The sequence below is a fragment of the Aspergillus mulundensis genome (assembly GCF_003369625.1).
Source record: "Aspergillus mulundensis strain DSM 5745 chromosome Unknown scaffold_0, whole genome shotgun sequence".
Lineage (NCBI taxonomy): Eukaryota > Fungi > Ascomycota > Eurotiomycetes > Eurotiales > Aspergillaceae > Aspergillus > Aspergillus mulundensis.
Window position 1 is genome coordinate 4,738,238 of NW_020797888.1, and position 22,230 is coordinate 4,760,467.

At 40.3% G+C, this 22,230-nt stretch overlaps 5 protein-coding genes across 5 annotated transcripts; 2 read left to right on the top strand and 3 right to left on the bottom strand.

Moving 5' to 3' along the window:
- Positions 1 to 100: 100 nt before the first annotated feature.
- Positions 101 to 1,506, bottom strand: DSM5745_01297 (uncharacterized protein; the record flags this gene model as incomplete). Its single annotated transcript, XM_026743313.1, has 2 exons — positions 101 to 1,164; positions 1,209 to 1,506. The coding sequence occupies 2 exons, from the start codon at positions 1,504 to 1,506 to the stop codon at positions 101 to 103; spliced, it is 1,362 nt and encodes a 453-aa protein (XP_026609158.1).
- Positions 1,507 to 14,434: 12,928 nt separating this feature from the next.
- On the top strand, positions 14,435 to 15,307 carry DSM5745_01298 (uncharacterized protein; the record flags this gene model as incomplete). Its single annotated transcript, XM_026743314.1, has 1 exon — positions 14,435 to 15,307. One exon carries the CDS (start codon positions 14,435 to 14,437, stop codon positions 15,305 to 15,307), a length of 873 nt encoding a protein of 290 aa, XP_026609159.1.
- Positions 15,308 to 16,225: 918 nt separating this feature from the next.
- On the bottom strand, positions 16,226 to 18,340 carry DSM5745_01299 (uncharacterized protein; the record flags this gene model as incomplete). Its single annotated transcript, XM_026743315.1, has 1 exon — positions 16,226 to 18,340. The coding sequence occupies one exon, from the start codon at positions 18,338 to 18,340 to the stop codon at positions 16,226 to 16,228; it is 2,115 nt and encodes a 704-aa protein (XP_026609160.1).
- Positions 18,341 to 18,944: 604 nt separating this feature from the next.
- On the bottom strand, positions 18,945 to 20,214 carry DSM5745_01300 (uncharacterized protein; the record flags this gene model as incomplete). The annotated part of the gene is made up of 3 exons (XM_026743316.1): positions 18,945 to 19,912; positions 19,957 to 20,086; positions 20,131 to 20,214. The coding sequence occupies 3 exons, from the start codon at positions 20,212 to 20,214 to the stop codon at positions 18,945 to 18,947; spliced, it is 1,182 nt and encodes a 393-aa protein (XP_026609161.1).
- A 758-nt stretch (positions 20,215 to 20,972) lies between these two features.
- DSM5745_01301 (uncharacterized protein) lies at positions 20,973 to 22,046 on the top strand (the record flags this gene model as incomplete). The annotated part of the gene is made up of 3 exons (XM_026743317.1): positions 20,973 to 21,678; positions 21,740 to 21,805; positions 21,859 to 22,046. 3 exons carry the CDS (start codon positions 20,973 to 20,975, stop codon positions 22,044 to 22,046), a joined length of 960 nt encoding a protein of 319 aa, XP_026609162.1.
- Positions 22,047 to 22,230: the final 184 nt, after the last annotated feature.

Sequence of the window (22,230 nt, forward strand, 5' to 3'; positions counted from 1 at the left end):
TCCATGGATGCAAGCTGGAGTTTAATGGTCGATGAGACTAAAGCCATGAATGTGGATTCTGATGGGCGCCGGCTGCAAGTGGAAATCCAAAATTAAATTACTACTCAGCGCCCTGATTCCGCTTGATAACTGTCATAACCTCTGCAAAGGCCCTCTCGTCTTCTCCGCTCAGAAAACGTCTATAGACCATCTCCCAACCCACGCGTCGGAACCCGTACTTGTCATCCAGAGACCCATAAACGTAAACTCGTGCCTCAGGATCCCTATTCATTTTGGCCAGCGCTTGCTCAACCCATGGCTCACCGCGCCACTCCTCCCTAAATTCCAGCGCCCCCTCATCCCCAGGTCCATAAAGCACACGAAACTCCTTCAAACGCGACGGAGAGGCGGCCACAATCGCAGTAAACAGATCGGCCCAGCTCATGGACGGCCCAACCCCCGCATGACACGCACGCAGGGTAACCGACTCCAGGGTCTCTTTATGCCTAATACAAAACTCACTCAGTTCCTCGCAAACAACGACATTGCCAAGCTCCAATCTCCGCAATCTCGGCATACTCGCTTGAAACACCCCAATGTCGAATCGATACCTATCGTGCCAAGCACCCAGGATCCCGGTCTCGCGGGGATCGAACGAGAAAGATTCAGCAGAGGCCAGATGGTCGAAGAACCAGAATGGTAGGTTCTCTGTGAAACCAGCGTAGATTTCTTGCGTGTTGATGTGCCACCCGGCGCCGTTGTCGAGGTGTGGGAGGGAGAGGGCGAAGGAGTTGAGTTGGGAGAGGAAGGATTGGAAGGAGGGGGTGGAGAAGGCTGAGATTGTCACGAGGGGGAGGTTTGAGAGTGAGAATGCCAGTTTGCGAAAGTTAGAGCGGGAGGTAGGGCTGGGATGGGGCTGGTCTGTTTTCGTGTCGTGGTTCGATGCAAGGGCGCGGTAGCTGGATGCCATTACACCGCGCCAGGGCGTGACTTTTTCTTCGTCGCCTGCTTCGTCGGGGTCATCGACGAAGGCGTCGTTAGCGGATTCCCAGATTTCGTCCCAGATGAGGGCGTTTGTGGGGTCTTGGGGGAATATCATGCTTGATTTCTTGAGGTTAGGAAAATGTGCTAGGTTTGAGAGCATGTGGTCTAGGGCTGGCGGGTAGAGGGTTTCGAATGTCTCGTCTTCTGAGATTAGTCTGGGTCTGCAACGTGGATGAGTGACGCACCTGGTGCACAGGTTATGGTGTACCGTAGCTCCTTGACGTGTCTTGCTACACTTCCCTGCGAAACTGCGAGTACAGACGAGGCGCTTTTGTTGTTGTTGTGCAGGTCAAGGGTGCGGAAGAGGCGTGGGGCGAGGATGTTTCGGAGGCCTTTGCTTGCGCTGCTTAGGGCAAGGAGGTCGTTGAAGTGCGGATGTCGTCCATGGCTCTTTTCAGGTGTTTGTGCGGGTGTAGGTGCATGCTCGTTTAGGATGGCAATGACGAGGTACCAGACGTCGTCGACCAGGGCTGCGGAATACATTCTTGATAGTATAGTTGTGTAGTTGAGAATTGTTTGGGTGTATGAAAGGACTTGTAGGTGGAATAAATGCAGGCAGCATCACGTGAAGACTGCAGCCTGGCGTTTGCCCTAGCCTGCACCTGCACATGCACCCACCTGCAGATTCCCCGGTTGTTCGGGATTGTAGAGTGGATCACTCCATGCAGGTGGGACAAATGACTGTCTCACGTGACAGCGTCGAAGCCCTACATGGCCCCGGGACCAGGGACCTGGTTGCTCTCTCTAGCAGCTCAAAGGGTAGATTTCAGAAGGCAATGGCTATTTCCAGGCTTAAAAACGCTTATCCTAGCCGATGTCTATCTGCTATATCTACATCTAGGAAACCTTTGCCGTAATGGGAAAACATCACTCCAGATACAGCTGGTTACACATTATCCACTCAACAGGCTCGTCTTGACGAGCGACGGGGTGAGGAGTATAGGCATGGTATGGGATTGGTTGTTGTATCACATGAAGCGCTTGCCTGGGGAAAGATCTGCCATCCATACCACCGCACTTGCAAAACCTCCTAGAACCCCAATCCACCACCGTGCAGGCGCTGGGGGGGGGTTTGTGATACCGTATCAGCACGCCCACATTCGTATTCGCCGGCTGATATATATCAAAACTTAATATAGTTAAAAAGTCATATTAAATAAGATTTAAATTATTAAATTTAATATATGTTAAATAATAACACAAATTATTATATAATAATTTATATTTATAATAATATATATTAATAAGAAAATATATTAGTAAGCCTAATATATATTATTATATAATAATAAATATTAAAAAACTTGATATTTTATAAAATTTAAAAATAATAATAAAATATTTTATAAGTCACGTGATTCCCCTAATATATATTTTATTATTATATTTATTACTAGTTTTAATTTAAGATATAATATTAACTAGTGATATAATATTTATTATTATTTATTTAATTTAATAATAAGTCACGTGTTTAAACTAATAAATAAATTAATTATTTTAACTTATAAAGGGATTAAACCCCTAGCTTATTTAAATTATATAGTGAACTATACCACTAGACTATATAGGTCTATTATTACTAAATATAGTGAAAAGCTCAGGTTAAATAAGAAGAAAAATAAAAAAAAATAACTTTTATTAACTAAAAATAGTTTTTAAAACCTCTTAGGCTTTCCTAAACAGGCTAGTTTTTAAAACTAGGTATGACTAATTTTTATCTATATAAAATAAATTAAATAAATTAAATAAATTAAATAAATTAAATAAATTAAATAAATTAAATAAATTAAATAAATTAAATAAATTAAATAAATTTAATAAAATATACCTATCATAGAAATTATAGAAATTATATAAAACCTTTATTCTTATATTAAGCATATATAGTAATATAGAAAATATAATAAAATAAAATAAATAAGGCCTTAAAAAAATAAAACTTAATGATAAAATTTTATAAAATATTACTAACTTTTTTTAATAAAATAATTATAATTTATAAAGTTTTATAATAAATTTAATATTAAAAAACTTAGCTATAAATTATAATTATTTTTTATATTTTACCTTTTTAAATTATATTATATTTTAGTTATATAAATATAAGTTCTTTTAAAAAGAATTTACTTATTAATCTATAAGTAATAACTAACTTATAATTTAATTATTTATTTTATTTAACTTTAATTTTATTAATAAATATATATAATATTTATATTTAAGCTATTTTTTAATAAAAGCTAGCTAAATTTAAAGTTAATTAAAGTAAAAAATAAAATAAAATAATTAATTAAATTATATACTAAAATTAGCCCTATAATTATTTTAATTATTTTAAAATTAATATTTTTATTTAATATTCTTATTTAATATTTTTTATTAATAAATATAATATATAAAAAGTTATTTATTTAATAAAATAATATAAAGATTATATTATTATTTAGGTATTTTAAAGTAAACCAAGATAAAAACTTTTAAATTTTTTAAATTTTTTAATCTGTTTCAATAAAGTATACTTAAAAGATATAAAGTATTAAAAATAATATATAATTAATTTATATAAGGTAAAATAAAATTATAATATAAAATTATTAAAGATTATTTAGGGTAATATTTAATTATAAAAATCAAAAAAAAATATTATAAGTTTTATTATAATTAAATAAAATATAAAAATAGTTATATAATAAACTTTAATTATATATTTTATTTATTTATTTTAATATTTAATATTTAATCTATTATACTCTTTAAGTTTTTTAAAAAATAATATTAAAAATATATTATCATATATAAATATCTTGTTAAGAAAACAGCTAATTATATTATTAGATTTAAGTTAATTAAGCTTTATACTAAAGGCTGTTTCTAATAATTTAAAATATATTATTTTATTATTTTATTATTTTATTATTTTATTATTTTATTATTTTATTATTTTATTATTTTATTATTTTATTATTTTATTATTTTATTANTTTTATTATTTTATTATTTTATTATTTTATTATTTTATTATTTTATTATTTTATTATTTTATTATTTTATTATTTTATTATTTTATTATTTTAAGGACTTATATTAAATAAAAAACCTATTATTATAATTTTTTCTTAGTTTTTTTTCATACTTTTATTATTTAATTATTTAATTATTTATATTAAGCTTATTATTATATTCTACCTTAATACTATATTAGTTTTAATATTAATATAGTAAATACATATATATATATATATATTAGCATTAATATACTATTAATATAGTATTTAATACCCCTTTTAGCTTATAAATATTAAGTTTAAATTAAAAAGTATAATATATATTAAATGGCCGAATTTATATCAGACCTATATAATATATATCCAGATTAAATAATATATATTCTATTAAGTATATGTATACTTTTTAGGAAAGATATATATTAGTTATAAATATATATTAAAAATTTAATATATATTCTTTAATATAGGTTAAATTATATTATATATTATTAAATAAAAAATATATATTTAGAAGTAAAATATTTTAATTTAGATATACTATTAGTACTATAATTTATTTTAATATAATATTATAATAATATTTATAGCTAATATAATATTAGGGCTATACCAGCACTATACTAAAAACACCCCATCCGCCGGCATGGCATGACAACCAAGCAAGAGAAACCCCTAATAATGGCCGCCCCAGACAAAGACAACGGCATCTCCCGCGGCGCAATCACAAACCTGGGCTACGAAGCCGTCCTGCACGCGCTGCTCAGCCCAACCCTAATCTATCATTCCCTCGCCATCGCCGCGCCCCCTTCGCCATCAACACAGCCCTCGTAAACGCCAGTAGGAGCGGAGAGGCAGCTGTCTCATACATCACGTGTGGATATCTAGCTATCTATCCTGGCGATCTGCGTGTTCGTACATGGATGGCTGCACGTCATCAATACGCTCTGCGCGGCTTGGATGGCGCTGGTCCTCCTCGTCTTCCTAATCGCCCTCCTTGTCACAGCAGACGCGGCCTCCACAACGAGCAGTACGCCTTCGCCTCCTGACATTTCCATCTCGGGCTAGGGCACACTCTCCTTCATCGGCCTCCCCGCCTTATACACATTCTTCACGGTGGGAATGCTCTCCTCCACGGCCGAGGGAACGTCTGAGCCCGCGATTGCCGTGCCGCGAGCTATAAGTCTCGCTGTCCCAATACTCGGACTAGCAGGCCTTTTTATACTACCTATCTGCTCCACGCTCTCCCCGCTGCACACTCTTATTAAATCATCCTACGGCCAGCCCCTCCCGTCCTGTTTCGGGCTGTCATGGGCTCGAATGAAGGCGGACTAGGTCTGGTAATTCTCATCCTGGTATTGACGATCTTTCGCAATAATAGCGTCACCGCCGCCAGGCGCTGTACCTGGTCCTTTGCGCGCGATAGAGCTCCCGCTAAGCTGGGTGTGGGAACGTCAAGCCGTCCAAGGTCCCGCTGCACGCGCTGCTCCTTGTACCGGTTATGCAGGCGCTGCTGGGTCTGATTAACCTGGGCACGTCGGCGCTTACGGCGTTAGTGTGGGTTGGAGTTATGCGTGTGAGTAGTAGCCATCTATTTCCGGTGGTTGTTGGTCTTGTATATGGACGAGCGGAGGTTAATGGGGCACGTGGAATATGGTTAATGGTGTTGGTGGCCGGGATACTCTCTCAGTTGTGCTGTTGAACTAGGTAGTATGCCTGTGTCTATGCCGACGTCAAGAGAGGGGATGAATTATGCGAGGAGATGTAAGTTTCCTTTTCTCAATGATTCACGTCTTGAACGTCTAACTAGCGGGTAGAGCATACAAGGGGCCGTCAGATTTGGATTGATTAGGGCGTAGGGTGCGTCCGCGGCATTCAAGATAAAGGACTAAGTCCTTTTTTTATTTTGACTAGCTATATACTCATGCCATTACGCTCAGTCTATATCTTATGCTAGCCTGTTGTAAAGGTGTAAGCTATACACCTGTTATGTTTGAAGGTTTAAAGTGAGTCGTGTGTAGATCAATAAAATTAAATACACTGCCGTTGGATAAAATTCTCTTTAGCCGTCTGCGAGAGTAAAAGAATAATAAAGATGGTGAATTCTTATTCAATCCGTAAGTTCACTACCAGATCGCTCTGTATTATCCAGTCGGAGAATCCGTCTTTTTTCAATATCAACATGCGGCTTGTATACCGCCCGGACTAAAAAAGGCATTGCCAATTTTCTTAAGCAAGGCATAGAGTTCTTGCACATTGAGTTCGCGAACGGAGCTGGAGACAGGTTTGTAAAGTGTTCTCTCTGGCGCAAGGGTCCCATTACTGGTTTTGGTCGTCTTGTGCAGATTGTACCTGCAGCTGTGAAGGCGTGCGGTTGGTTCCTGCGTACCCGTCAACAACCATTATCATCTCCAATTACAAGCAAGTTGGAAAGAAGGGTTGGCATACCAATTGTTCCACGTCCCCCATCTCAAACTTCTCGCCCAGCGCAGAGGCCTTCCACGTCCGTCGTCCCTAGGTCGCGCCCGTTGAGGAGGACATTTGGGCCGTGGACGATTGAAATGTCCCGGGCTTCTATGAGGCCTGCGTAGCCTGTGCCGATGGGGATTGCGTCGTAGGTATTTCACAGTGAGGGCAAGGGTGTACTGGGACTACGGAGTCGGTTTCGAGGCCGGTTGTTGTGGTGCTGGGTGTCCATTGGTAGTGTTCGGTGCGGGGCATTATGACAGATATGATGAACTGATGGATCGTGTGTCTATGGATGGACTTTCTCTAATATAGATTGCTTCTATATGTTTTCCATGGTGGTGTTGCTTCTATATGCATTTGGACCTCGGAACCTAGATAGCTTCGAGATTTCCCCATGGGGTAAAGGGTTTCAATTGCAGGTGGGTGGTTGGTTTCTGTCTCTACAATGTCTAGTGTGGTAGCCGGTCTTGTTAGTCACAGCTAGCGCTTATTAAATATTCCTAAGTTTTGTAATGATGATAACCAGGACATCGCACCGGTTTACATGGGCGAAGCATAAGCCTACCTAGTGAGCCTGGCGGCCCTACCTGATGCATCTAGGCTTATGTTGGGATTGAATACCCTCGCGGAGTAATGAACCAAGCAGGAGGCCCTTCCATTGCATCCGAATGCATCCAATGTTGAATTGTTATGATGTTCTCTATATATGCCCAAAGCTAGTGTAGTAGTAGTAGTAGTGATATTTAACACCCCGGGGATTACTAGGCGTACGCCTAATATTTTAAACCTTCCTTGGGGTATAGGGGCGTGCCACTACTAGGTAAATAATTTATTTAAATAAGTTTATATATATATATATATATATATAAAGGCTTTTTATTTTAAAAGGTAACTTTTACTAAAGCTTATAAGCTAGGCACCTATTTTTTACTTATTATTTTAATATATATATATATATTAGTAAGCATTATTTATTATATATTTAATAATTTAAATACTATAAAATACAGGGGCCAGCTTTTTTATTAAAAAAACTATATTAATTAAAGCTAGTTATATTAAAAAGGGTATTTAAAATAAAAAAAAACATAATAAAGTAAAAAAAATTATTTAATATTAAATTAAATAATTTTTATATAACTAAAGCGCGGGAAGCCCTAATAAAAATAAATAAATTTATAAAAGTTTATAATTTTAAGTAAAAATATAAAGTTTTTAGGCTTTAATTTATAAAGGTACTTTAAAATCTTAACCTTAATTATTAATAATACTATAAGGCGCTAGGGCTATTATAAAAATTATTATTTAAAATAATAATAAAAAAATCAATATTTAAAGTTTTTACTTTTTTTATAAAAGTAAATAAGCCTAGTATTTTTATATTAAAAGTATTTATAATATTATTTAAAATTTTTATGTAAGAACCTAAGTACTAGCTATTAATATAAAACTAGGTAACTTAATATTAGTTTTAGTTATAATTTAACCTAGTAAGGTTTTAACTTTATAATAATTTATTATTTATATTATATAAATAACTATATAAAGGTATTTTTTTATTATTTATTTTAAGTAATATAATATATTTACTTATATAGGCTATATATTTTACTTATTATAAATTATACCTTAAAAAAGTTAGGCTTTAAAGATTAAGCCTTTATAAAGGCTGCTTTATTAGCTAGCTTATTAATTAGCTTATTTTTGAATACCTATATATCTAGGGGACTATTATAAATATATTATATATTAATTTATAAGCTAGTGCAGCGCTTAAAATACCTAGTTTAAAAATAATAATAGTTATTTATATATATATATTAAATTATTAAGATATTATTTATATAAAGCTAATAGTAAAATGCTCCAGGAAGCTTTTTAACTATTATTTTTAGCCTTTAAAATATATTAATAGCCTTAGTATTATATATATAAAATTAGGCATTAATTACTAATAACTTTTACGTATAAAATATTATTTATAATATATAATAAAGCTATAGCTTATATAATAAATTTTTTATTATATTTATTTTAAATTATTACTAAAAATTATTATATTTATTTTAGGTAGTATTTATTATTATTACCTAAACTTTTTTATAGCTAGCTTTTTAGCTTTGCCCTTAGTAAGATTTTTTAAATATTTTTAAAGGTAATAAGGGTGTGATAGGACTAGTTTAGGTATTTTTTTTAAAAAAAAAGCACCCTTATTATTTAAATTTTTATTTTAAGTTATTATTAAAAGCTAGCACCTTGCCCCCACAAGATCTTTAGTAGTATTACTTATATTATTAATAAATTTTAGTTATTTATTAATTAAAGCCTTAGGGTAAATTATAATTATATTTTTTTAATATTATTATTATAAAAAAAAGCCTAGTATTTTTTAAAAAGGGTTATTATAAGTATTATTTAAAAAATTAAAAGTATACCACGGGCGGCTAAAGCTAAGTTTTTTTTATTATTTTAATATATTAGCCTAATTAAGTATTAACTTTTAAATCCTGCGCGTGCTTTTTAAGCTTAATTTTATTATTATATTATATTTTTATATTATATAAAAGGCTAAAAATAATATAAGTAATAATTACCTTATAAAAAAGTTTATAAGTAAACTATATATTATATATAAGGTTATAAATATATTAAGTTATTATATAAGCTTTAGCTACCTACTTAATAATATATTAATATTAAAAAAATTATTTATTAAAAAAATGCTTAGCTAGTATAGCATAGGTTATTTTTAGCCTAGTATTATAATAATAAAAATAATTATTAGTTAATTATTAACTACTAGTAAGGGTAACTTATTATACTACTTTTAGGTAATATATAATATTTTTAGTTTTTTAAATATAAAGGCTATTTTATTTTACTTACCCTAGGCTAGCATGCCTTAAATATTTTCTATTAAAAGCTTATAATTAATACTTAGGGAATTACTTGCATAGTTAAAGTAAAAATTATTTATATAATTAAAGTATAAAATTAGGTTTATTAATAATAATTTTATTATATATAATAGAAATAGTACTAGGGAAAGGGGCAAGCCTTATAATATATTATAATATATTAAATATATTATTATTATAGTAAATTTTAGGTATATTTTTATACTTTATTTATTAAAAAAGCTTATAATTAAAATTAATAATACACAAGGCTAGCCCTGCTTTATTATTTATTAAAGTAAATATTATAATAAAATAATATTAAAGGCACTTAAAATATTTATAATAACTATAGTTACCTCCTGGTTTTATAAGAGTATTATTTTTATATTATAGGTAAATAAGGCTATTAAATTTATAATTAAATACTTAAGTAAGGCACTATACTATTATAAGCTTAATATTTTTTATATTAATATAATAAAAGCAACGCGGCGCGTTATAATTTATTTAAGTTTTTTTTAATATTAATAATAATATTCTAGGGCGCTAGGACCAGGGTAAGGACTTATTTTTTTATTACTTTTTAAAAGTATTATTATTTTTATAAGCTTTTATAATAAGGGAAAATATTTTAAGTATAGGTATTAATTATATAGCCTGTAAATAGCCTGCCTAATATATTTTTAGTAAGCTTTTAAAATATAAATAATTACCTAGTCTACTTTAAGAAAGGTACTACTTATATTAATAATATTTTTTAACCTTTTTTAATAAGATCTTTCCTAGCTAATAAAGGTATTTATTTTTTTACTAGTATTTTAGTGCTAAGAAATTAAAGTTTAGGTTATTATTTATATTAAACTATTTTAATATTATTTTTTTATAAAATATTAGCCTTTTCCCGCGTGTTTTTAATTACTTTATTATTTATTAATAATAAAAAAGCCTTAAGCCTAGGCTTTAGCTTATACTATATTATTATTTAATATAATTTTTAATTATTTTTAATATTATTAATTATTTTAGTTTAATAAGCGCGTTTAGTTTTGCGGATTATAGCTAAAAACTACTTTTTTATTTTAGGGTAGGGTTTGCTACCCAGGCTTAATAATTTTTATATATTTAATTAATTACTAGGGGGTGCTGCGGCTTTTTAGGTTAGGATATTTATTAATTATTTATATAACTTTTATAATAATATTATTAAGGGACTTGGTATATTAATTTAGTATTTTTATATTTTTAAGTTTCCTAGGCTAAAAAAATATTATTTTATTTTTTATAAGCTTAGCTAGGCGCTTAAGCTTATAATTTAATATATTATAATAATATTATTTTAATATTTTTTAACACCCTAGCACTATAGTAACCAGGGTTTAGTAATTAAAGTTATTATATAATTTAGGTATTACTAGCGTGCAGGTAAAAAAAAAATTTAAAAAAGTTAAATTAAAAATATAACTAGCTTTATATATAGCCATGCCTAGTTTATTAATATAATTAATATTATTATTACTAGCTTACCTAGTAATTTTTTTACTATAGTATTAGTTATTTACCCCGGGCTTAAAAATATTATAAATAATATTAAAATTTTTATTAATTATATAGCCTGGGGTAGGGATTAGTATAATTAAGTAATTAATTATTTTATAGGTAATTAGCTTTTAATATATATTTAAAACCTTAATATTATTTATTATAAGTTAAAATATATCCTAGCTTTAAACTAGGTAATATTACTTAGTATATAATACTTTTTTTTATAAATATAGGTAAGTATTTTAAGGTACTTTTTTAATTAGTTTTTATAATTATTTTAAATATTTACTAGTATATAATATTTATAAGCTAGGTGGTTTTAGGTTTTTATACCTATGGTAGTTTAGGGCTTTTAAATATAGGTAATATTATAGCCTTACTTATAGGCTAGTTATAAAATTATAATATAATTTAATATAAATTTATTTATATTTATTTAATAAATAATAAAATCTTATTATTATTAGGTATTATTATAATAATAATTACTATAGTGCCTTTTTAATATTTTATTATTAAAGCTTAAAGGGGGATTTAGTATTAACCTTTATTACCTAAGGTAAAAAAGGCATACCCGCGCTAGCTAAGGCAGGTTAAATTAATTTAATAAAAAGCTACTTAAAATTTTAATTTTTAGTAAAAGTATTAAACCACGGGGTATAATAATTAATAATTATTATAAAGTTTTACTTATTTATTTTAAGTTTTTTTATAATATACTTTTAAGAATTCTCCTAGGGTAAAAACTATTTAATTTAGGTTTAAAGTTAAGTATTTATATTAATTTAAATATATATATTTTAATACTAGTAAGCACTATAATAGCGTATATTATTAAATTTTTTTAAATAAGTAAACTAAGATTTTATTTTTATATTTAAGGGCTACTAGGTAGTTATTATATTTTATTAATTATAAACTTAGGTAGTTTATATAACATATAGGATTTTTATAGTTTAGGTTAATAAAACCTAAATAGTTTATTATTATTATATTATATTATATATAATATATGGTGTAGTTATAGCATGCTAGGTAATAATATTTTTAATATTTAAGGTTATATTAGGAAACTAGTTAGTACTTTTTAATAAGCTAGTATTACTAGCTTTAATTAAATAAGGTAAATATTTTAGGCTATTTTAAAAAAAATATTACTTAAATAATATGCCTAGTACTAGTATTAGGCTTGTATTTTAAAAAAATAAGTTTAATTAACTTAAGCCTAGTTTATATTATAACCTTATTATAAATTAATATAATAATATTTATTTAGCTATTATTATATATTTATATAATACTTAGTACTTCCTATATTATATAATTATATTACTTTTAAAAAATATATATATTAATAGCGCCTAGGGTATAGTAAATTATATTAACTATTTTATTAATTATTAAAAAAATTTTAATAAAAAAGTTATTAAAAATAATACCCTAGCTTATATAAGTAATATTAATTTTAAAAATAGCTATAATTAGAATTAGGCCTAGTATATATTTAATAAAGGCTTATTAAATAATATATACCTTTAGGCGTGTTATTAGCTTATTATTAAAAAGGGTAATTAGCACCTTATAATTATTTTATATAATTAAAACTATAGTAAAGCTATTATATGTTAATTAAGTTATTAAGGTGCCTAAAGGGGGCACCTTGCCTAAGGTAGTATTAATTAAAATAAAAAAAACTTGCTTTAAAAGGGGTAAATTAAGCCTTTAAATTTTTAGGAATTCCCCCCTAGGTAATAATTTTACTAAAAGTTATAGTAATAGTAGGCTAATTATATATATATAAAAAAAATATAATTAATATTATTAATATTAGTATAGCCTTTTAAAAAAATAAAATAAATAAACTTATTATAAATATTATAAGTAAAGGCTTTTTGATTTTAGGTTTTTTATTTAATTATAAAGTTATTAATAATAATTATAAAGCATATAAAAATTTTATACTTAATATATACTTAATATTTTTACTTATTAAGTTAATTATAAAGGGCCTTTATAGCCAGGCTAGGCTAGAAAGTTAATATATTACTATTTTTAATAATAAAAAAATAGGCTTGCTAGGGACCTTTTTTTATTTTTTTATAATATAAAGGTTAAAGGGGGATAGGGGGTCTTATAGTTATATAAAGTTAGTTAAATTAATACTTATAGGTTAATTAAAAGTATATACCTTAATTTTAGTTATTATACCGCAGGGAGTAATTAAAAAAAAAAAGGTTAAAAAAAAAATTAGGATAATAAAAATATATATTTATAAGACTTTTAAAGTGTCCAGGGCCCTTATTTAAAGGTACCCCTAGATTGCTGAGAGTTATAAAGGTGCCCAAAGCTAGTGTGGGTTCTACACCGTTGTTTTACGGCCATATATCACTGTTCCAAAGACTGGCAAGTTCGAGGCCACAGGGCATAGTGACCTGGAAAGTGTCAATCAAGCTCATAGTCCTGAAGGCTGCAACCCAAGCTCTCTAAACAGCCAGATTGGTCACAGTGAAATCGACATGCACTTCTGAAGACTATATGCCTTGCCCTCATCCCTGAGGCAATGGCTACGGCAGTGTCATTGTATGTAACCTGCTCTCCTATCTAGGTAACTCCAGACGTCAACCTGCGCAACTAGGGCTCTGTATGAGGGCAAAGACTGCCGCGGGTTTCCAAGGTTACTACCTAATAAGCTTGATGCTGGCGATTGCGTCAACACCGAGCATGCTGGGTACGCCCTCAACATCCAACGAGCACTGGACAAGGTTAAGGTGAAAGGCTAACATGCTATTGAACAGCGGTCTCCATCTGCAGCACAGGAGCCAATGCATCTTTGACTTGTAAGTCAACAGTCAACTCATGTGCAAACTTCTGACGGACAGACATAGCGCAGTGCCAATTGCCCGCCACCTTTCACAGCAGCTGCAGGTGCAGGAGGGATGCTACTCGTTGCAGCATCTGGACAAGCCAAAGTCTGAGATGTATTCGGGAGTAGGCGGATGGACCTTTCCCCAAGGTCTGCACCGCCGAGTGGCATTTGCCAGTGTCAGATTTACTATTTTAGACTCAATGACATGATTAGGTTCGGTTACTCTCTATTTGGAACACAGTTGCTTGGGTATGGAAGCAGCACAGTATGTAATCACTGAGTTGCAACCGTCCACATATGGTACCCTAATCCTGGAAGAGTGGTGAGATAATGATATAGCTTACTCGTGACGTTCGATCTCGAGTACGAAGTGTCATTGACCAAGGCAGCTGCCAGAATCCGTTTAGCGAGGATTGTCTTGCTTAGCCCTGGGTAATAGAGAGATTCTGAACAAAACTGCTGATCTCAAGTTGCCATACGACTCTCGTCAGTCTCATTTCACCATAACCCCGATCACAATACCACAGTGTCAAGGCAGCCATCTATCCTCAGACACTACCTCCTCAAGTCTAGTTTCTTCCCAAGTCTCTAAACTTCGTCCCTATCCTTATCTGCCATAATCAGCCATGCCACGCATCAGCCTAGTCGCCCTATCCACCCTCGTCCTCCCCCTATCCCTAGGCCTAGGCTGGATCTCTACACCTTACCAACAACAACAACCACAAACCCACCAAAAATGCACCAACGGCCTCCTCTTCAACGGCACCCACTGCAAGCGCTGGACGCACCTACACTGCCAGGCCCCAGAACTCCACGGCAACGAGTGCCTCTTCCGCATCCCCGTCTGCCCGCCCCCGCTGCAGTCGAACGGCACACACTGCGAGTTCGTTATGGAGCCCGACCCGGCTGCATCTGGTGTGTCCGGACAGGGGGACGGAGCGTATCCGAACCCGCAGGCGCAGGTGCGGATGCTTGCAGGTGGATATCCACCAGCTTACGCAGGTGCAGATAAAGGTGCTGCGCCCGCTGGATTTGGATTCCCGGGCCAGGTTGAAGGCAGCCAGAACGTGAAGCCCCCGCCGGTTTCTGCGGCAACCAAGAACAAGATCTACAATGCCAATGTCGACTACGACGGCGTTTGTCCCCCGGGCGCGAGGTACGAAGGTGGGCAGTGCATCGCCATCGCCATCGAGAATCCCTGCCCGCCTGGGACATCCTTCGACGGGACATATTGCCGCGCCTCGACCGTAGGTTCTGGTGGCTGGGCGAGCCCTATCAACAGCTACAGCTACAGCAACAGCAACATTAATATCAATGCTGGATCAGGACCGGGGCCCGGATACGCGAGGTCCGGACAGAAACATCGACAGAACGCGGTCTGCCCGCCCGGAACCAAGTTCGAAGCCGAGAGCGGGGTGTGCGTTCACTCTCCCACTTCCCCAGCGGATCTGTGTCCGCGCGGCACAACGTTCGACGGGCGGTATTGCGTTGCGCGCTAGTCCCGCGCAGGACAAAAGAAGAGCAAGACGAGGGAAGGGGGAAAAGCCCCGAAGCCTGGCTTGGAGGAACAGACAGGCCAGGGGGGGATGTGCGGCCTGGGACCCCGACTTGTTGACTGACGACGGGCACCGTGGGGTGGTGATTGTGTACCGTACCTACCATACCTAGCCCTTCCGTGTGACTTATTACTCCGGACCATACATAGATACACACGCTTTGGTCAGGAAACACGTTTGCGATTGCGATTGCGATTGCGAGTGTATATTTGAGTTCCGAAAGCGTCCAGTACGTATATTTGGTCCGATGGTTCCGAAGCAATTCTGCCAGTTGCTCGTGTCTGGATCTATGCATGATGCATGCCCACGTCGCCTAATGTTGAGGTTATGGAAGATAGGTAGATGACATCTTGAATGAGCGCCCGGGATGTCGAGGATGGGGAACCTTACATCCATGCATGTGGATCGAACATTGCTACACTATCTTCGTGACGTAGACCTGCTGACATGGGACATTGGTTCGAGAGTGGTGATAACTGTAGGTACTAAGTAGCCGTCTTACTGTCTATGATGCATACACCTGGTAGTGGAGGAAGTCAGTACCATTCTTATGGTATTTTGAAATCATCTAGCAGACTTGGGTGCTCTTCATCACGGGCCCAGCTTCTGTTGCTTACTGCAGACTTTTCTAGGACAGAGCTTCTGTAGTCACATTCCTAGGTATCTCCGTAATGATGACCCTGTAGCTATTGATTCCGTAGCTGAAATACACACGCTCAGTGTACTACAAGCTATAGCTAAAGAAGTCGAGGACCAAACCACAACGAAAATGAACATCAGGAGAGAATGCAAGTTCCATTGCAGCTCGATATAGATCCTAATACGGCCAACGCTCCACTCCCAATCCACACTGACCATCAATCACGAAACCGTGTACCATTTTTCCTCGAGAGGCGAGACCGGCGGGCAGACATGCATCTCGTAGCACTCGGGCCTCGTCGCCGCGCTGCACCTCTGCCCATCGAACGTCGTGCCGGGCGGACAATCCGGCCTGGAGATCACCACGCACGTGCCATGATCCAGCCTGGTGCCTGGCGGACACGACGGTCCGTCCGTCGAGACACACTTCGTGCCATCGAAGGAGGTATTCGGCGGGCACTGCGGCGGGGACGTCGAGACGCACGCGCCCCCGTTGAACGCCGTTCCGGGCGGACAGTCCGGCCGCTGCTGGTCGGTGCAGTCTTTGCCGTCGAAGGTTGTGCCCGGCGGGCAGGTGGGGTTGGTTGTTGCGACGCAGCGGGCGCGCGAGGCGTCGAAGGTTGAGCCGGGCGGGCACTGCGGGGGGTTGGTGTGGACGCAGGTCTTGCCGTTGAAGGTCAGGCCGGGCGGGCAGCCGGGCTTCGCGGTGGCGGCGCAGTTGGTGCCGTCGAAGCTGGTGTTTGGGGGGCAGGTTGGCGGGTCGCGGTGGAGGCAGGCGTGGCCGTCGAAGAAGGTGCCTGCTGGGCAGTCTGGGCGCTTGTCGGCGACGCAGTGGCTCCCGTCGAAGGTGTAGTCTGGTGGGCAGCGGGGCCGGTCGTGGTGGACGCAGTCTTTGCCGTCGAAGGCGAAGCCTGGTGGGCAGGTTGGGGGCTGCGGGGTGATGCAGTCCTGGCCGGTGTATGTGGCGCCAGGGGGGCAGCTGGGGGTGTTTGGGTAGCGGCAAGTCTGTCCGACCAGGGTCGAGCCGGGCGGACACTGCGGGGGCTGGCTGGACATGCAGTTGTGGCCGCTGAACACGGTCCCTGGAGGGCACTCTGGGGGGGTGGAGGCAATGCAGTTGTTTCCGTTCAAGGCGGTGCCGGGTGGGCAGGATGGGGGTTCGGTGGAGACGCAGTTGCGGCCGTCGAAGCTGGTGCTGGGCGGACACTGGGGAGGCTCGCTGCTCAGGCAGACATGGCCGTTGAAAGCGGTACCAGGGGGGCAGGAAGGCTGGCTGGATGAGACGCAGTCCTTCCCGTTGAAGTTGGTGCCTTCAGGGCAGCTGGGCTCGACGGTGGGCGTGTAGATGCATTTATCGCCATTGAATGTGCTTCCAGGAGGGCATGGCTTGCCGGGTTGTGGTTTCAGGACACAGACTGATCCATCCCAGGTGAGCCCGCTCACACAGCAGCGGGCCTGGCTCTGGTGGGTGGACAGGCTTTGCCCCGGCGGACACGCAGGGCCTCCCTGGGTCACGCAAAGCGAGCCTTGAAGCACGGTGCTTGGGGGGCAGCTTGGGGGCTGCGTGTCCTTGCACACTTTACCGTCAAAGACGCCGGTGCTGCAGGTTGGAGGGAGCTGCGAGATGCAAGCAGCGCCGTCAAACCGAGTTCCGGGCGGGCAGTCGGGCTTGGAGGAGGTCACGCAGGTGTTGCCCTGGAAGCGGAGCGGCGGAGGACATGAAGGAGGCACGATGGAGACGCACACGCCGTTGGAAAGCTGGGTTCCAGGTGGACAGACAGGGGGCTGGGAGCTCGAGCATCCGCGGCCGTCGAACTGCATGTCCTCGCCACAGGACGGGGACTGGGCCGTGACGCAGATGTTGTCTTTCAATCTGTAGTTCGGAGGACACGCGGCAGGGCTGGTTCCGACACACGCATGGCCATTGTACACGGTTCCAGGGGGGCATGAGGGACTGGCCTCGCCAATGCATGCATTGCCGTCGAAACGGGCCCCGGGGGGGCAGATTGGAGGCCGATTGGAGATGCATTGTTTGCCGTCGAAGTTGAAGGCTGGGGGGCAGGATGGGTCGGCGACGCAGGTATTGCCCAGCTGCAGCGTGTTTGGAGGGCACACGGAGGTGTGGAGGAAGATGCACTCGCGGCCATTGAAGACCGTCCCGATGGGGCAGCACTGGGGGTTGCCGCTGTCGTCGGTTGAGATGTAGAAGTCGTGGAGGGTGATGGGCCGCGCGGGGGGGAGGACACTGATGTCGGACGCAGGGACGCTTAACGGTTGCTGATCACCAACAACGGAGTGGAACAAGGCAGACACACAGAGGAGGATCCACGGGTTCATCTTGCAATTGTTACTCGATCTTGATGCTTGAATATGGGTGAATATTGATATCCAGCAAACACACACGCACGTTCCAGCGCTTTATAGACAGCACTACAGCACTTGGGAATCCACCCGGCAGTCTGACACCATGCGAATGTGTAGGTCAGTGTGGATGAAGTGTTGCGGTCATCATGGACAGATGTGTCAATGTTGAGGTTGCATTTATGAATCATGGACAGTGAGACATGCTTGGAGGCATCATGGATGATTGTCTATTAAAGCATGAAATCATCGACATACATAAGCAGACATCATGATGCCTCCTGCTGGTCTGTAATGTAACAGAGGAGCATGTTAGTCCTTGAAGGCTGTTACATTGTGTATAAGCATTACATGTTCTTTGCTGAAAGAAGGACTCGTTGCTACACACATGGATGATGCAATCTGACAGCTGCAGGGATTCCTTGTGCAAGTCCATTGGTTGGTGTGGAAGGAGCGGCCCGGACGAAGTTACACAATGACACATACACAATGGAACCAAGTATGGATATCCAATCAGAAAGCATTCCCAGAGTCCATTCCTGGGAACCACTCAAATACACAATGCATTGCCCAATCAAATTCACAGTCCATCCCTTTCAGCCTCGGGAGCCACAGCCCGTGCGAGCCCTACAGCGCCACTGCCGTAGTCATACACGCTGTACCACCGCCGCAGGAACGCATCCCCCAGGATGACCAGCGGCCCACTGGGCGCCTTGATATCCACAGCCTTGACAATGCTGCTGCACCCCAGCTTATCCTTCTGCGTATACTCCTCCGGCCCAAGCGAGAAATTGTACCCGCCCATGGTAAAGACAATCTCCGGCAGCGCCGCCCGGCTCTTACACTTGACCTTCCACTCGCCGTACGCGTCCTTCGTGGCGCCCATCTGCCGGTGAATGATCTCAGACGTCACAGACGGAACGCTGATATGGGACGTCCCCGTATCAAGAATCACGCCTGTCCCACTCATCTCCGTAAACTCACCACCCACGGAAACGCCATCCAGCTCGACCTCCCAGAACGACTCCTCGCGCAGGGGGATGACGCTCAGGTCTCCTTCGTAGCGGGCCGTATCGTACCCGCCAAAGGTAACCTCGGACCCCTCGCCATCCGGCGCATCCGTAAGATAGAACGCGAAGATCGGGGAATCGAGCAGCCGCTCCGCCAGCATGGTGTAGAACGGGGGCGGGGTGTGCAGGACAGACAGCGAGTCGAACGCGAGGCCGAACACGCCGTCGAATTTGCCGTGCGTGAACGCCCGGCCGAGAACCTCGGTGGATTCTGCGAACAGCTGCTCGGTGATTTGGAGGTCGCCGATTGCGACCCGCTCGCGCGACATGTAGCCCGCGATGCTGCCGGAGCCGTACGAGATGGAGAACTGCGTGTCGTTGCGCTTGTAGGTTGAGGATAGGGATGAGTTGTACCTGCTGTGCAGGATGCAGGCGAGTGACTCGCAGTTGATCGAGGGGACCCAGAGGTTTGAGCTGCCCGTGTCTAGGATCACCTTGAACTTTTGGGGGGGTGAGCCGATCTCGATTTCGGCGAAGTCTAGGGCGGATTAGTTTGGTTGTAAGCTAGATAAGGGAACTGACACTGGGCGTTGAAGTAGCTGTCGAGGGGGAAGTCGTGGTGTTGCATTTCGTGGACGGCCTCGCTGAAGAGGACCGACTGGGGGATGCCGGGCGAGTATCGCGTTGCAAAGGCGTCGATGTCGAACGGGGCCTGCTGCATGAGCTCACAGCCAACCTGGGCATGGAGTGACTTACAGTATCTGGCACTTTGTGCAGCTGCAGCTTTTGCACGGCCGCCGAGGCAGCCCCAAGCAGAGGGCAGAGGAATACACCCTTCATCGTCCTGATGGTCTACAATTCGAGGTATAACTCGGTGACTAGGCTCTGCTCAGCTAGACAGCTGAACCTCAAGTGCACTCAAGATAAATGCAGACACAGTCGGAGCCTCATGCACTGTTCTCCTACACACGTTCCGGAGTCATGGCATCAATGACCCAGCAGCATGTGCAGTGTATGAAATCGCACCCGTGGACGTCACCAGGTATGACAAGAACAAGGTTCCCTCGGACTTCAATGGAAACAGGAGGCCAGGGCATGCCATAGCTCCAGTAGAGTTTGCTCTATGCCCACCTACAATGGCCCTCCAGCTCCTGCAGTACGAACCGCCATGTAAGCCAAAGCCTTTCCCTCCAGAATACCGTGCCTTGGTAGCACCAGACAGCCCAGCCTGACCTACAAGGCTGTCGTCATCAGCCCTGCATGGAGTAGCCCTGTTCTACGTCAAGTTTACTGCAGGCCAAGATGAGTCCCTCAGCGCTCAGCTGCAATCGCCATCGTCACCAGCCTGCATGCGGTATCCCTGCTCACCAGTCCACGCCACGCAGAACGAGGTTACATACGTGGTCCATGATCCATCTGATCTATCAGTTGTGACGTCCGGCAATGGAGTGCCCACGGAAGCCACCGGATCTGGATAATGGCCTGAGCGCAGTGCTTAGAAAAGTAGACAGCCTTTGCGGTATCATTCCTCCAATGCACCGCCTAACCACCTACAAGCTCCTTTCCATCTCGAAGATCTATACTGCATACCACCCAACATGAAGAGTAACAGCCTCGCCCTCTACGCCCTCACCCTAACCCTCACCCTAACAGCTCCAGCCTCCGTCGCCGCCGACCCAACCATCGGCAAACGCGAATACGACAGAATCTGCCCACCAGGCAGTCTCCCCACCGAGCACGAAGTCTCGCCGGGGTACAAAGCAACCTACTACTGCGACACGCTGCCGCCGCTGCAGGGCAAGTCGCAGTGGAACCTGCCGTCGATCGACGCCTGCGCCCTGGCCTGCAACACGCCCGAGTGCCGCGGCGCGTCCTGGGAAAAGCGCAACGGCATCTGCTGGCTCTATACCCGCGATCCTGCCGAGGGGGGCGGGTACGTGTGGATCACGGCGGACAGGGCGTTTTCGGGCCCAGGCCCAAGCCCGGGGGTGCCGAGTTCGTGTCCCGCGGATTTGGCGGCTTGTCAGGCGGGAAGGGAGCAGTGTTTGCTTGACAAGGGCGCTCTGGACGCGCGGTACAGAGCGTGTGAGGCGGCGCGTCTGGACTGCGAGGGGAAGCTTGCGGTGTGTAGTGCTGGGGGCGGGAGTCTGGCGGCGTGCGAGAAGGAACGGGGCGACTGTCTTGGGCGGGAAGGGCTGTGCAATGCGCAGCTCAAGACGTGCCGGGACTCGTTATCGGCGCAGGACTGCAGTGCGTGTTTGAGGGAGCTGGATAGCTGGAGTAGTCCTGGGGCGCCGGGGACTTGTGAGCTTTCTTCCCTTTCTTTCTCCCGTGAACTGGGCTCTGACATACCGGTATACTCTAGGCCTCAACGGGATGTGGAAGACTGAATCGCTGAACGGGAAGAAGATTGTTACGCTGTGCGGCTATAGTACGCTACCTCTTTCCTTTTTATAACAGGTATGGTTCGCTAACGCTATCCAGCTACGAACGCAAAGCTGGCCCAGCACCCGGCCACTCTTGCGCAGTGCGTGGACCGGTGTGCGTTGGATCCGGCTTGCAAGGCTGTGAACTACGACAGGCAGTGGCAGGCGTGCTACACTGCGTCTGTGATTGGCAGCGATGGGATCAAGCCGAATCCGAACAGCGATGTGGTGTTGCTGGTGGGTTGAACAGATGGTTAGGGTTTTCTAGCGGTTGGTATGTGGCAAGTGAGTGTATGTATGTAAGGGTAAAAGTTGATAAATCCATCTACTTTGTTTGTGAGGTGTGATAGTGCACTTCTAGATGGGATGGTCTAGATAGCGGTCTCACAAACCATGGATTGTTTCTGTGATGTTTGAGATATAGGTTCAG